At 41.6% G+C, this 15,999-nt stretch overlaps 4 protein-coding genes across 4 annotated transcripts; 2 read left to right on the top strand and 2 right to left on the bottom strand.

Annotated features, from left to right (window-relative positions):
- Positions 1 to 1,835: 1,835 nt before the first annotated feature.
- On the bottom strand, positions 1,836 to 5,367 carry PCOAH_00007690 (ATP-dependent Clp protease proteolytic subunit; the record flags this gene model as incomplete). The annotated part of the gene is made up of 3 exons (XM_020057579.1): positions 1,836 to 1,955; positions 2,120 to 4,568; positions 4,613 to 5,367. The coding sequence occupies 3 exons, from the start codon at positions 5,365 to 5,367 to the stop codon at positions 1,836 to 1,838; spliced, it is 3,324 nt and encodes a 1,107-aa protein (XP_019913195.1).
- A 602-nt stretch (positions 5,368 to 5,969) lies between these two features.
- Positions 5,970 to 6,731, bottom strand: PCOAH_00007680 (Histidine triad protein; the record flags this gene model as incomplete). The annotated part of the gene is made up of 2 exons (XM_020057578.1): positions 5,970 to 6,054; positions 6,211 to 6,731. The coding sequence occupies 2 exons, from the start codon at positions 6,729 to 6,731 to the stop codon at positions 5,970 to 5,972; spliced, it is 606 nt and encodes a 201-aa protein (XP_019913302.1).
- A 1,935-nt stretch (positions 6,732 to 8,666) lies between these two features.
- PCOAH_00007670 (N-acetyltransferase) lies at positions 8,667 to 10,740 on the top strand (the record flags this gene model as incomplete). Its single annotated transcript, XM_020057577.1, has 2 exons — positions 8,667 to 8,724; positions 9,071 to 10,740. The coding sequence occupies 2 exons, from the start codon at positions 8,667 to 8,669 to the stop codon at positions 10,738 to 10,740; spliced, it is 1,728 nt and encodes a 575-aa protein (XP_019913085.1).
- Positions 10,741 to 14,362: 3,622 nt separating this feature from the next.
- On the top strand, positions 14,363 to 15,315 carry PCOAH_00007660 (Uncharacterized protein; the record flags this gene model as incomplete). The annotated part of the gene is made up of 2 exons (XM_020057576.1): positions 14,363 to 14,461; positions 14,656 to 15,315. The coding sequence occupies 2 exons, from the start codon at positions 14,363 to 14,365 to the stop codon at positions 15,313 to 15,315; spliced, it is 759 nt and encodes a 252-aa protein (XP_019913205.1).
- Positions 15,316 to 15,999: the final 684 nt, after the last annotated feature.

Below are 15,999 nucleotides of genomic sequence, written 5' to 3'. Positions count from 1 at the left end.
CGATGTAGCACAGAATGCATTCGCATAGACACGCACGCATGCATACATGAACTTTCTTTTTCCACACTTACCCCTTTTTTGGAACATCGTCATTTTCATCCATTTTTTCTTCTTATTCCCTTAATTTCCTGCGTACTTTCCGTTTACGGACTTTTCAAAATGTGTAAAAAGCGTATTCATGAGAAGTGATCTTTTGACAAATTTAAAAATGTGGACGAAGAAGGTGAAACGAACTCAGTGAGGTACACATTTTTGCGAAACTGAAATGATGGGCAATTCGGAAACAAAACAAAAAAAAAAAAAAAAAAAAAAAAAAAAAAAAAAAAAAAAAAAATTTATTAAAGTGTGAAAAGCACACCTAAATCCGTATCGGAAAAAAAAAAAAAAATTCAAAGCAGAAAGGTGTGATAACAAAAATTGTTAACATGGAAAAGTTTAGGGGGATGAATAAACGAGTGGCATTTTTATCATGTTGATTTTACGCTCGTTTTGCTTTGCCTTCGCTTAGTTCACATGTGTGCCCCCCTGAATGCGTCACTAACAGAGCTGTTCCCTCGCAAGCACCTGTCACTTAAGCGCTACTGCAACTCGCCCCAATTCTCCCCTTCATAGGTCTTCATTTTTGGAAGCGTAATGGACCGCCATTTTGTTTTGAAGCACAGTTCTAATGCGATGGGGAAAATGGAAAATTGCGTAGTATTGGTTTTAACGCAACCTAAAAGGGAGAGCTAAGTTTCCTCTTTTTGTTTTTACCGTGTGTACTACTGAATGATGCTATGTGGTTGTTTTGCCACACGGAATTGCATTAAATTGCATTAACGTGCTCGTTTCTTTTACCTGGAGGGGACTACAAGCATTTGTACTTGCCAGCTGTTTGCCCCCTTTTTGTGAAAAGGTTATTTATGCGAGTAACTCGCGCACCTGCAGTTTTGGTGAAAATTTCGATGGGGGATCTGTGGAAAACGCAACAATCGGTGCCTTGTTCGGTTCATAGCGGCATCCTGTAGTGAACCATTTTAATAAGCCGCTTCGCCGCGTTGCACACAAACTAACATCAAAAGGGAGTATTCTTTGGAGGCACCTAAACTGGTGAGATATAACTCTCCCCATGTGTGCAGCACGCCTAGCGTCGGTGATCTCCCCCCTCACTCTGTCCAATGTTGTCACTACCTTATTGGGGACACATGGGCCACACACCCCCTGGAAACATTTTTTTCTTTTTTTTGTTATTGTTTAAGAAAGCTTATGGGGTAGGGGGTATTCCCATTTTGTTGCAATTTGAAGAGACAAAAAAAAAAAAAAAAAAAAATGAGCAAAATGGTATGCCCATGAGAATACAATGCAGTTTTCTCTGCCCAGAGTGGGGACAAACGCACATTCGTGTAATTCGTGCAATTCGTATAATGTGGTTATTTATACATACATGTGGCGCTGGCACAGCAGCAACGCACAGCTAGCCGGAATGTCGTGCAGATAACATCATGCCTACTTTTAAATAAAAGCAGTTGCACGTGATAATTGTGAGACAGATGATGCGGCCTTAGCGTAACGCGCTCCGTCCTGTTTGATCTGTTCTATACCGGCAAACGTCCGCTTGTATAGACAAGGTATCTAAACGTTGCAAAGTAAACGTGACGGCGTCCGCCCACCAGTAGTGTCCTCCTCCATCATATTAAAAAAAATGCTCACATGTTTGTCCTACTGTGGAGGGACACGTCTCTCCACTGTTTGCACATAAACTGTGTGCGCCGTGTAGCTAGCAAATTAAATGTATCAAAACTGCCTGAACGTACAGTATTTTTTTTTTTTTTTTTTTTTTTTTTATTTCGTTTTGGCTAGCCAATTAGCCTAATTTTCTGGTCAGCATTTTTCGTTTCCTCCGAACGGTTGCTCTGGTACTGCTTTGCCAGCAAGTAGTAGAAATATTTGTTTTGAATCTTTTGCTTGTTGTAGGCCTGCATGGGGGGTAAGGGGTGGAATTGGTATTCGTAAAAACTGCTCCGTTTGTGCAAGCAGGTGTGAAGCCTGGGTGGTGACTCTCACACTCGCATATGGGTAAGTATAACTATACACACACAAGTGCCTTTTTATCATCCCCCTACCGGGACAATCCACTCACCTGAGTTATGTTCAAAATATCTACGTTGCTCAGATCCGCCATGTGCTTCATAAATAAAGGGATGAACACATTAAAAAAATTAGCATCGTTGAAGAACAAGTAGGACATTGATCTGAGTAGGGAGGCTAGCGTTGAGAGGCTCATAAAATAGACATTTTTGCACACATGCATGGAGAGAACTTGGAGCAGGGAGTAATTTTTCGCTTTGATAACGCGACGTGTGTCACTGTTTTCTTTTTCCTCCCCGTTCGTCGCATCGATACCCGCGGTCAGATTTAAAACGCTTTTATTGTCATTCAACCAGGAATAGCTATTATATACGACATTCCTTATGGTGTGGTTAAATCTGTTCTTCTTAACAACTCTGTGCTTTGTAAAATTCAACAAAAAATAAAAAAATGTGGACAATGTGCTGGGCTGGCACAGGTTATTAATATACAGATCCACCATTCGATGCGTCAGGCCGTAAATAAATGCCTCTTTGTAATTCCTATTTGTGTGTGATAAAAAAATTAAGAGGCTTTTAATTTCGTCGCTGTCAAAATTGTCAATTATGTACAGTTCATTATTTTTTATGGCATTCAGAATTTTATTTTCCATTTTTTTGAATGTGGCGCAATTGTGGTGTGCCTTCAAAGCTAGCAAAGAGTCTACTATGTGAAATATATGACCAATGTAATAATTTTCAATATAAAGAATTTTTTTCCTGTACTGGTGAACAGCTTCTTCATTCATTTCTGTGGGTGCCTCCACATCGGTCGCTAGGTCAACTTTCATGTTATCCATATGTTCGCTCACCTGTTCAAACAGTTGTGCAATTTTCTTATGGCTAAATTGAAAGTGCAGATTTTCTGCTAAAGACTGATTGTACGCTTCAACCATTTGTCGATCCCCCTTTTGCGTGTCCTCCAATTTAACGAATGGTTCGTTTTTTATATCCTTCTCTTTGTACTCATCGTAGAGGAATAGCTTGTGCCACTCGGACATACGTGCACTGGTTTCTTGGGGCCCTTCCTCCTTAGCATTATCGTTTACAAAAGTCAAGTTTAAATTATTTTTCCGTTCAAAGCATTTCTCCCTGTTGGTTGTCTTGGCGTCAACGAAGAAGACGTAGAAGTTCAACCCGTCGTTGTACAGGGGGTGCTTGAACAGGGGGTAGTTCTGCCGGTTCACGTTTTCAATTTCGATCACGTCGGGGGCGTTCCCGGGTTGGCTTTCCAGCGAGGGGGAAAAATCGTCAAGAGTGCTGCTATCTTGGTTCCTAACTTGGCTGCTATGCGCACTGCTAACGGGGCTATCCTCGTCGCTCTGAATGTTATCCTCATACTTGGTCAAGCTGCGCAACAAATCTTCACACAGGTAATTATTAAAAGTGATGTTTTCCTTTTTGTACCGCGCGTATGTACGCGCCAGCAAGCACAACTCAAAGCGGTTCGCATTCTCCCGATACACATTTTTATTTATCTTCCTTGTCAGCAGGAGAAACAGTTCTGCGTCCATAAAGCTCAGTTTATGTAGAAAATGCAGAATGCACAACACAAGGTAATTGTTGAAGTTGTAAAAGTTTTCCAGGAAGATTTCTACGACGGGCACAACGTAATCGCGCAGACTACTTTTGCCTTTTCTGTCGGTCGAGTCGGCTAGCAGGCTGAGGCATTCCAGGTAATGGTAGATGACCAGGGGGGGCACCTCGTTGTTTACAATATAGTCTCTCACCTGGTTGCACAATGTTACATTTTTTACATTTAAAGAGGATAAGTAGTGGAACATCATTATGCAGTGGTTCATTGTGGCTTCATTCAGCACGTCTTTCTCACATTCACCACGTTTACCACGATGATCGCTTTGATCGTTTCTGTTACCCACCCCCCTGAGCAGCACTTCCAGCGCGGCATTCACTTTTGTCACGAAGTCCAAGTCGAATATCTTTTCCACGTAACACAAATACAGGGTGGCAAAAATGTCCCCAAAATTGAGGGCGTCCTTTTTGTCAGCACTATTCTGTGATCCCCCTTCCAAACGTTCACATACAATTTGTTTGTACTGATCTATTAGCATTTTTTTTTCTGACTGTGGGGATGATTTTTCCTGCAAAATTGTAAGCACTAACTTGGGCAGTTCCCCTACCATTTGTTTCTTTCCATTTTTGCTTACCAAGTGGGAGACTACTCCTTCTGACCCTCCATCGCGCTGGTGAGAGTTAGATGGTTTTTCGTCTACCGGGTGGTCAATCGACTTGATATCTTTCTTCCCATTTTGTGCTTTTTTTTTGTCAAAATTGGTGTTTCGTTCGCGCGAGGAGGAGAGTTTCCTGGTCCAGGCGATTGACCCTCTTTTCTTGAGCGAGTTGTACTTGGCAATGTTCGGCGATGAGCGCGCGCTTAGAAGAAGCCTTTTTGCGAGCATCTTTTCCGGGGGCGGGGGTAAGACGGTCACGTTTGTAATGTGTCTACACCAGAGTGCCTATATACATGGGTGCCACGCCCTGGCTACTCCTTCTCGAGGATATGGTCCACCAGGTTGAACTCCACAGCCTCCGTAGCGCTGAAGTATCTGTCCCTCTCCAAAATTTGCTCGATGTGACTCTTCTCCTTCCCCGTGTTGTTAGCAATAATCTCCACGATCTTCCTTTTCGTATTCATAATTTCCTTGTTCTGTATTTCAATGTTGGTGGCTTGGTTGAATGGGATAACCGAGTAGGATTGGTTCAAGCAGAAGGACGAATTTTTGAGGGAAAATCGGAACCCCTTTTTTCCACTGCTAGCCAAAATGCAGGAAATACCATACGCCTTTCCCAAACAGTATGTGTACACATCAGACGAAATGTATTCTATCACATCGATGATCGATATGACATCTGTGATTCCATTAAGGTTTATAATTTTATTGTTTTCTAAATCACCCGTACTGTTAATGTATAAATGGATTGGTTTTCTTTTGGACTCATACTCCAGGTAGAGGAGCTGTGAGATTATTTGCTCGGATATGTGGGGATACACTGGGGATGACAGGAAGATGATTCTTTTGGAGAGTAACATGGACGGGATGCTGATCCCGTGTTGGTTGTGTTCACCAGGTGAAAGGAGCAACTTCGTTTTGCACTTTTTAAAATTTCTTAATCCGTTCATTCGTACGTTGCTTCTGCTGGTTATGTAGCTGTACTTGGCGGTTGCCTCCCCTTTATGTGCACATATGGGGGAAAGGGCAATCGCAACAAGCAGCACCACCAACAGCAGGTGACTTTGCATTTTCGCGTTGGAAGCGGGCCTTTTCCGTGTGTGCCGCGGACATGGTGAGTAGTTCGGCCAGAGCGCAGATGTTTGCAGGTTGTGTCCCTGAGGGGGTGGTTCCTCCTAGTGGTTACACTACCCCATGTGGAGGTGAGCCCCTCATGATGGCACAACTCCCCGAAGTGTTCTTAAGGGGAAAGGTGCTTCATACAGTTGTCAACAAAGGAAACCTTCCGTTCGCTCAGTTATGCAAAAAAAAAAAAAAATAGGTGAAAAAAAAAAGGAAAAAACAAAACATGCATTGGATTGTCACCTGCGTGTATTCTCCCCTTTGTGTAGCCATTGGAACGATTCACCCGCGACGTTTGGTGCAGCGACAAAAAATTGCCAATTGGGGAACATATTTACACCCACGTGTAGTAGTTTTTCTGGGTATGCCATTTCGAATGAAGGCATTTAACGAGACCCTCAAAGGTGTGAATCCCCCCCTAAAAAGTGCGTAAAGTGCATGAAGTACGCAGAGTGCGCACACAATTTTACAACGTAGGTGCTGCACCTTCGGTGGGGATATCCACCCGTATGGCATATAAGTAGCAACGTCGCTCGCGCGAATGCACCCCTCAGGGTGACGCAAAATTGGCTTCGATGTAAGACCTTATCGTGTTCGCTTCTACTTCCATTTCGTCGATGGACCTCAGAACGGTGCTGAGAAAAAAAAAAAAAAAAAAAAAAAGGCAAAAATAGGAGCACTCACAATGGTGAACATGGTAAAGGTGTAGTTCATGTGACGTGTGAAGTGACACCCCAAAAAAAAAAAAAAAAAAAAAAAAGTGGAACCCCTCCCCCCTCTTTGGGTCTTACTTGAATTCTTCCAACTTGAAGTTCTCCTCAACTGGGCCCTTCAACGGAACCTTCACCAAATTTTTGCATGAGGAACAAACGACATCTCTTCCGTATCCCCAATTTAATTTATTCATGTCTTTATATATGTTATCATTATTCTGGTAGTCGGAGTTTTTTCTGGGAATTATATGTATGTGGACCTGATCTACCGTTTGCCCTGCATCCTTACCATCCTGTATGGCTATAGAGAAGTTGGTTGTGTTGTGTATGGCACCCATGACATGGCACATAAAGTTGGATAACAAATTAATGTCTATAACTTCATCTATTTCTAGGTCGTTATATTTTTCTTTCCTTTTTAATGTCGTTAGAAGGATGTGGCCAGGTAGGAGTGGCTTGTTGTTAACAAATCCGTAGGAGTGTTCCGTCGTTATGAACACCTCCCGCTTGTCAATTTCGAACATCCCAAACTGGTACTTTTCGCAGCTCCGATTTTTGTGCCACTTTAGTTTGGCCAGGATTTGTTTGTACTTTTCCATTGTGAAGGTGGTAAAAAAGGGGGGCACCTGTCTGCTACGTTTGGGGAGGCAAATGCGTCTCAGAATGAGTGAAGCGGACCAAGGAGGGAACAGCCACGGGATGGGGACTTCAAAGGTACAATCACAGAATGATCAAAAGTACGTTTGTGTTGCGTCACATTTCATCGCTGCATCGCCTCACAACTTATTTTTCGCCTTTGTTACCCTTTGCGTGTTTTTCCTTTCTCGGCTGGGGAGCGCAATTACGTGTTCCGTAAAACAGGATAAAAAAAAAAAAAAAAAAAAAACGCCAAGAATAAACCTCTTAATTTTTCACTATTTTGTTGCAACCTTTACAAACTTTTTACGTGTTACTTTTTTTCTTATTTTGGCGCATAAGGCGCATTGGTTTGTGCTTAAATTGCCTTGTCATATCTCATGGGACAGGAGGAAAATGCGCGCCTCCAGTTACAGGTGGGAAAATGTCAAGTGTATAGGATCATACGCATGTACATCCACGTAGACGGGGGGGCGATAACCCGATTTTGCGCACTCTCTCGTGGCAACCACTGAGCAAAGGACTACTGTGATCCAATTTTTCCGTAATGACCCTTTCGAGCGTGCACACATCAATGATAAGTTGCTCCCCAAATGATGTTTTTTTATAATGAGCCCTTTAGACTCTTCCCTTAGCGTGTAACTTTGGCACAGAGAAAGGTATTATGCGAGTATGTCGCATATCGGGGGATGCCAACTTAGAAGCTTTGGCCAGACCTATCCCACCCATGTGGTAGGTATGCCCACAATACGAGGAATATCCATGCCGAAATGCTTGCCCAACAATGGTCCATACGCCTATGTACATGCCCAATGAGCGTATTATCCTAAACATTCGCATACCGCACGTTGATTTATTTTAACAATTTTTAACTGCTTGGCAATTTTTCCGCGTTGATGTGTTCCCCTCAAAAAAAGAAACATTTTCCATTTTTTTTTTCTTTTTTTTCTTTTGTACTCTCACTGGGCAATTCCTTCGGAAGGGGAAAAGGTCAAATATATGCGCTGTTTGTTTTTTTTATTGCCCCAAATATTTACTGCGTGGAGAACCTCCTTTCGCGAACGTACATATTGGCTTTTCGCTTACTTCATCGACCTTCGCTTCGCCAGCATTTTGCAGCCATGTTCGCGCTTAGTGAAGAGGATGTTATGTACATATATAAACACGCCTGGAATGAACTCACTTATGTGTATATGTATGTATGTGTTTTTTTTTTTTTTTCATTTTCCGTGTTCTGCGCAGCCTGGTTTTTTTCCCCGCGTATTTTTCTCCCCCCCTCCGTTTGCATTGCTTCATGTGTTCATCACCCGTTCGCCACATGTTTACCATTTGTACGTAATAATATATATATTTTTTTTTATTTAAAGAACCCCCCGAAGGGGAAATGCGTTTCATACAAAAACAATACCGCTCAGCATGAGTGTATCATGACACGCATTTCGCCTTTTTCGTGGGAAGTTTGAAACATATCAGAAGAAAAAACTCAGTTCCGATTATCATCACCCTTTCAGCTTTACATGGTGACAATGCTGAAGCGATGAAAACGCTACTGTGATTTTTCAGTACCAGAGGAAGCGCTAACACAAACGCGGAGGCCAGCGCAAGCGCCGATGCGAACGTCTACACCATCGTCAATGCAAATGCCAATGCGAACTCCTGTGTCATCTTCTGCGAACTGTTGCAAATGAAACATTCCCACAACCCCAACGTTCGTGCTGAACTCTCTTGAAATTTCTTCTCCTCACATTCCATTTTCAAACCAGTCGAGTACCAGCACGATAGATAAAGGCGACATTCCACACATAAAATAAACAGCCAAGGTGTGGAAAGAAGGGCACGAAGAGAAAAAAAAATAAATAAAATAAAAAGGGGAAATATAACAAACAGGACAGCCAACCATGAATTTATTCAAGCAGAAGGAAAAGACGCCAAGTTCTATATCTCACATTTTAATAAGTAATATTTAAGAACATTCGAATGTGCCCTTCGTGTGAGTGTGTTTCACGAATGTTGGCGATAGGGGCATTCTGCGTTGAAGCAAGTGTATAAGTGGCGCTCTCCGAGTTGGACGCGCCGTCCGTTCGTTTTTACCTGAATGGGGAATTTTTTTTTTTTTTTTGTGAACTAGCTATTTTGCTCATTTCACCTGAACGGGAAATATATATATTTTTTTTTTTTTTACCAACTAGCTATTTTGCATTTTTGTCCCAAATGTGCATAATTTTTTTCGTATGCCCCTTGTACACCGCTTTATTGCTTTATCACCTTGTCACATTACCCCTCACCCATTCCCCCCCCACAGATAAGCAAAAAGGAAGGTTCCCCGAACCGCTGATTTCGATAAGACAACTGGAAGAGAAGGACATAAACGAAGTGAGGCAGTTGCTGCACGATCACTTCAACTCGCTAACCCTGCCCGCCGTTATTTACTGGTCCATACAACACATTTATGATTTGCTAGTGATCGTGGTGATAAATTATATCTTTTTTTTGGATTTAAAGAAAATTTTTTATTTCTTGATTATATTTTTAATATATTTGTACATAAGGGCAAAGCTGGAATTTTTAAACCATATAAGAAATGACTGCCCAGATTTGGAGAATTTATATAAAAGCTACATAAACGTGGAGGGGTGCAATTTTTGGGTGGCCGAGGTGTTTGATAATAATTTTGGCTCGGCCAGCAGAACAACATGTAGTGACATACACGAAAGGGAAAAGGTTTTACTGGAACAGGAGGAACAGGAAAAGCTGTTAAATAGTGATAAGGGGGAGGAAGAAGTAAAGAACTCCGATGAAGAAAATAATGGCAAGTACATGAAAGATGCACCATCAAAAAGTGGAACGTTCGAAAGTGGTGAAGAATCGAATGAGGCAAAAATGTTACAGAAAAATAGCTTTAACAAAAGTAAAGACAGCATTGTGAGTCCGAACCATTCCGAAACGGAAAAGGACGTAACCACAGAGGGGGATCATGAAAACAAGAACGTCAATGAAGCCACAAATTCTGAGCAAAGTGGAACCAAAAGAAATGTCGTCAATATGATGGACCTTGGGGAGTGCACATCACCTAATTACAATGATATTTACTACAAGGTGAGTAGTAATTCGCCCAGGGGGGTTGCAGACGGGTTGAATAGCGCCCAAGGGGGGGGGGACCCTTTGAATGACACTGAAGGTGCAGGTAAGAGTGATGGCACGTTGGAGGTTGGGACCACGAACGGTACGAACGAAAAGGAGAAGGGAAAAAAAGGTAAAGAAAATCACGGTAAAAATGGGAAGCATGATAAGAATAGTCAAAATAGCAAATGTGATGATGAGGTGGACGAGCAGAAGGAAAACATTGCCAATAGCGACAACAATCATAATCATGATAACAACGAGAGTAACAGCCGAACGGTGGATCACACCACTGATCTGCAGAACAACACGCTTAGTGGAAGTGGAGAAAAAACAAAGCTCCTCTGCAATATAGGCGATATAGCCAACAAGGAGCTCATCGAAAGTAGAAGAACAGTGCCATATCGATTAAACGAAATTGGGAAAAATATATTCCGATCCAAAACTAACGATGATGATGATTCTACCTTTCGTTTTGTGAACAAAAAAATAGTTGGCTGCGTAGGAATTGTGCCGTTCAAGGGAGACAATTCTATAGCACAACTAGTCAGAATGGTTGTAAAAAAGGACAACAGGAGAATGAGAATAGGAAGCAGGTTGCTAACCCAGTTGGAGAATTTCGCACATGAACAGAATTACCAAGAATTAAAAGTTTTCACAAATAACTTAAATACAGACAGTTTATATTTTGTTAAACAAAATGGCTTTAATTTATCTCAAATTGTTCGGAGGGGCCTGATGAGGGGCGACCTGCTCATCTGGTCCAAGATCCTAAACAAGGACGATTTTTACAAGTTCAATTCGCCAGGTAGGAACCAATATGTCAAGTCTATGAATTTGGGGGAGTACTGAGTTGGGGGAAAATTCATTTGGCTTGCTCCCCCTGTGTTCTTATCTACATCACGTGAATTTCCTCGCGTGGCCACCTTTACCGTTGCACATTTGCTCTTCTTTACGCTCGTGAGGTGGGCGAAATGCCCTAGCGAGTCGTTAACAGCATCTAGCTATTCCCCTCCCGTGGCATATCAAATTTCCATTATTACTTCCCATTTTAGCCACATTTCTGAGGACTCCTCCTCCCCATTTTTACTTTTTAAACGTTTATGCCGCCATGTCACGATAATGCCTTATTTTAACGCATTGTGTTTAATCCCCTATTTACCTCCTTGTGTTGGTTCCTATTTTTTTTTTCGTTTGTTAATACGTTTAAACCATTCTAGAAAGGAACAAAATGGACATTTCTCATTTTATCCCTTTTTCTGTAATTCTTTATTTTTTTTCTTTTAGCCCCTCATTTCTTCGCATGCCCCCTTTGTAACTTCAATCCTGTTAATTCGATTCTGACTTAGAATCTTCATGTGTGCAAGAAAACTTTTGTCTTCCTGCATTTTTTTTTTTGGCCTTTTTCCGCCTGCTTTCGTTCCGTCTCTGTGTGTTGTCGGCGGAAGGCATCTCCGCCGCTTTTACTTCTGCTTCATATCCCGCTTCTCCATATTGTGCTTCCCATTTTTTGTGAATAGACCTATTGACACTTCTCCCCCCACCCCATTTGCATATAACGCACCGCGCGGCAAGTCTACATGTAAAACTTTACTCGTGCTTTCCCCCCCTTTTACAGATGTAACGAGTTACATGAATAATATACTGGACTGAAGGTGGTTCTTAAACGGGAACTGCACCACCCCCGCCGACTACACTCCACTCACACACAGAAAGAAGACGTTAAATTTTGCCACAGCAGCGACGACCACCTACGCATTCCTACTGGAAAAAAAATGTCTATGTATCCACGTGATACTTCCAAAGGAACATATATGTGATTTCGCTTTTAATCCACATAGTAGCATCAAACTAGTGTGGAAAGAACAACCGAATGGAAGTGGACACGAGGAAGAGAACGTTTGGTGCGTCGTACATAGCTTACATCTCACAGAGACTACGTAGCAATGATTTGTCCAAAAAAAGGAAAGAAGAAAAAAAAAAAAAAAAAAAAGAAAGAAAGAAAGAAGAAGAAGGGAAGTGTGCAGGATTGTGCACTTGGGGGTGGACGGAAGGTGGTAGGTGGGTTGTTAGGGGTGGTAGGTTGAAGGTTGTTACGTGGTTGGTAGGTGGGTTGTTAGGTGGGTGGAAGGAAGGAAGGTTCTTAAGGCTGGTATGTGGGTTGTTAGGGTGGTTGGTGGTAGGTGGGTTGTTAGGTGGTAGGGGTGGAAGGAAGGTTGTTAGGGGTGGTTGGTGGAAGGAAGGTTGTATTAGGGATGCTAGAATGATGGTTCAGGGGAGGTAGAATGATGTTGTTAGGGGTGTTAGAATGAAGGGTTGTTAGGGATGTTAGAATGAAGATTTAGGGGTGTTAGAATGGAAGGGTTAAGGGTGTAGGGGTAGGGTAGGGTCTTTCTAGGTTAAGGAACAGCAACATGGCCTGCTACTTTAGCCGCCCCACGGGGGGGGAGTACACCCGGACGAGTGTATAAAAGAAAGAAAAGAAAAGAAGAGAAAGAAAAGAAATGAAAGAAAGAGTAAGAAAGAAAAAGGAGAAGGAAGTAGTGTTTGTTAGGGTGAAAGGGTGAGAAAAGAAGAGGAAGTAGCTCAAGTAATGCATAATGTTTGCACATCATTTGCATGGGGGTGAGCTATTTATGATGTAATTATTAAAAAATAAGAAAGAAAAGAAAGAAAAGCAAAAAAAAGAAAGGAAGGAAAAGGGAAAATAAGGAACGGAGTACATGAATAGATGAAATAGAATGTGAATTATGTGAAATGAGGAAAATGGTGAATGAATGTGATAGCTCATCTTCCATTATTTATAGTTCGTGAGAGGTACTTACAATGTACTTATATCACATAAGGATGAGGAAAGGAAAAAAAATTACTCCTACTAATCCATCATGAATAGAAAGGAGCAGAATTCCCTGCACATATGAATATACACTGCACAATATATATATGTATGTGTACAAATAACATTTTAATAAAAAGTTAATTACATATGCAGAAATACACATGAACAATGGCGGAAACCGCACCAGTACTACGGGTAAATTTCCTCTTCTGTTTGGAGTGATTACATAAATGTTAAATGAATATTAATTTATGTACATAATATAATAAAAATAAAAGCAAAGAATACAGGAGGGACGATATGTGTACATTCTGTTTACGATGTTTGTAGGGCGAGGAACTGGAGCACCTGGATTCAGGAGTAAAATTTTATAAACAGTTTAAAGGGGACGGGCCTTCTTGCATTCGTACTGGTGAAGGGTGCATTCCAAATGCGGCGGCGAAGTTAAGTGAATGCAGTGAAATTGAAGGTGAAAAGGATAGTGTTGCAAACGCATTGTGCTGTGCTTTGTCAAAGTTGGAGGACGAAGCAGAAGAAACAGGGCGTAACGTAATTTGTCATTTCTTATATTTTTGGTTAGGTGACATAGTATGGAATATTAAGGGTGAAAAGGTGAAAGAGGGTACTAAATTCTTAGAGGTGATGAAAAAAATTTATGGCGCACTTTCAGAATGCGGCGTTAAGGACAATTGCACACTTCCGTACACAGACACGGATAAAATTGACCAAAAGTTGTTCGCTAATAGAAGAACTGTATGGGACTTCTCCTTCGATTATAAAGGAATAAAAGACAAACTAACCCAGTTTAACAATTCCTGTGATGGTGGCTATTACCAACACCTGAACCAAGCTACTGAAGCATTTGAAGCTGTAAAGGATGATTGTCAGGGCAAAAATAATACATATTGTGATGAGTTCAGAAATACATATAAGATAAGCAAGAGTCGAAACCCGCTAACCCTAAATTATGGGGAGCAAACAATTGCAGGAAAGGACACTATAGTTTACAAGAATGTTCAATTAGAACTAAGATATGCACCACCACCTTCATCAGCCAATCCAGCAATGGCCGCTGCTGTGTCTTCCATAATAGGAGTAGCTGCACTGCCCGCGATGGCTTTTTTTCTATATAAGGTACAACAGCAATTATAAAATTAATATACACGTGTACATATATACATATATATGGTATATATCCCATATATATATGTATATGTGTGTGTATATGTGGTCTATATTTATATATGTTACATACATATGTATATAAATATACATAAATGCAGCCCCCACCTACCACCTTTAACACTCTTCCTTTTTCCCTTCCCCTACCCCATTTCCCTTAGCATAATTTTTTACCCTCCTGGATAAAGGACAACTTTTTTGGAGGAGGAGGAGGAGGAGGGAGCACCTCCGGTAGAAGCAGTAATAGAAGAAAAAGAACATTAGGTACAAGGAACTGGGACACATTAACGGAAAACAATTCAACAACAGGCTCCACGATCAGCTCAACATACGACTCCGCAACGGAGGTCTCAACTGCAGCTTCCACAATAGCAGATTCTATGACAGAAGATAATTTTACTATATATAATGGTAGACCATCACAATCACCTGGCCAAAGAAGGGTAGCAAATAATGGAAGGACACATAGTGGAAGGAATAGTAATAGACAGCAGCAGCAACAACAACAACGACAACATAAGGGGCAAAGACAAAGGAATATTCGTTATCAACGTATGTAAAACACAACACAACACACATTGTGGAACACACACATTGTGTGTGGAATGGATACGAAAGAAATGAACGGAAGAAATGAATGAAGGGACAGAATGAAGTGAACGAAGTGGACGGAAGGAATGGAGTGAGTCGAATGAAATGGAATAATTCAAGCCAAGGAAAATGATATTATTCATTTTAAATTTAAGCCCAGTCAACAAGAACCTCAAATAGAAGAATGTGAACATATTATTAACATGAAGTATGGCGTTCTGCAACAGCGCGTGTTAAGTATCAGATTTACTGCGGTGTTTTTATCCACAGAAAACTGTTCTATTACCATTAAAGAGAGTGCAAAACCGACGGTAAAAATTATCATGCAGTTCCACAAAACGGAAAGTATAGATGGGTGTGATTTTACCAAACCGAAAAAGAGGGGAGATTACCTAGATGGGTTTGCGTTAGCAGATATCGGATCAAGCAGGGAGAAAATTTGTTCAGTACATATTGGACGGGAGAGGAAGGGGAAAATTGCTGCAGGTATTAAGTGCCCTTATAAATTAACACCTACCTATTGCTTTAGACACGTGTTACATGAAAAAAGCATCAACGGGGTGAAAGATTATCACCCGTTCTTGTTGACCGATGCGTTGGGAACGCGTGATGTGGAGTTCTACAGCAATGCAAAACAAGGATCCTATATCATTGGACTACCAACCAGTCCGCAGGAATATTCTGTGGTGAGATGTATTTGTGAGTATAATGGAAAGACGGGAATTATGGAACTGAAGATTGACACTTCTTCCATGTGGACGACCCTCAGCGTCACGTTAATGCTTTTTCTCATCTCTCTTTTGTACGCGTGCTAGGCGTCAAGCCACAATGGCTCTTTGAAAAAACCTCATTGAGCATCTAAACACATAGACACATGCGAGCGTGCCGTCAGCGCCACACTAACTCTTCGAAACAGCGTCTCGCCACATAGGCTCATCGAAACGGCGTTACGCTGCATCTGAATACATGGGATCTTCGAAACAGCATCATTCGGCGCATCTAAACACATAGGCACATGTGCGGTTTCCAACACCACGTGGTTCTCAGAGAAGAATGCATCGCCATACATGTGTCCGCGTGTTTAGCTTAACAGTGACCCCGTTCCGCATGGTCCATGTGGCGTAACAGCTACCACGCATATGTCCATTTGCCTTGATGCGCAGATGGACGCCGCACTTATTTTTTTCTTCCTCCCTATAAGGAGGGACAACCCCTAACAATTCCCCATATTGGGGCAACCTCTAACCCCACATATAAGGCCAGGAAGTTAAATCATGCATTTTCCTAGTAGAAAGGAACTTATCTCCTGGGAGGAACTTCCTAATTTGGAGGAAAAATAAAAGTGAAGAATAGAAGTAAAAAATAAGGGGGATTGAACCTCTGTCCCCTGATAGGAACAAATCATAGGAGCATTCATCGTTCTTTTTTCCGTAAAAACGATGCAACACCCCACCTCCATCTTTCAGAGGTTCATCGTCCATCCCTATTTCCTTCACCTA

Source organism: Plasmodium coatneyi, chromosome 4 (genome assembly GCF_001680005.1).
Source record: "Plasmodium coatneyi strain Hackeri chromosome 4, complete sequence".
NCBI lineage: Eukaryota > Apicomplexa > Aconoidasida > Haemosporida > Plasmodiidae > Plasmodium > Plasmodium coatneyi.
Note: the sequence above shows the minus strand (reverse complement) of the source record. Positions and strands in the feature narration are given on the sequence as shown.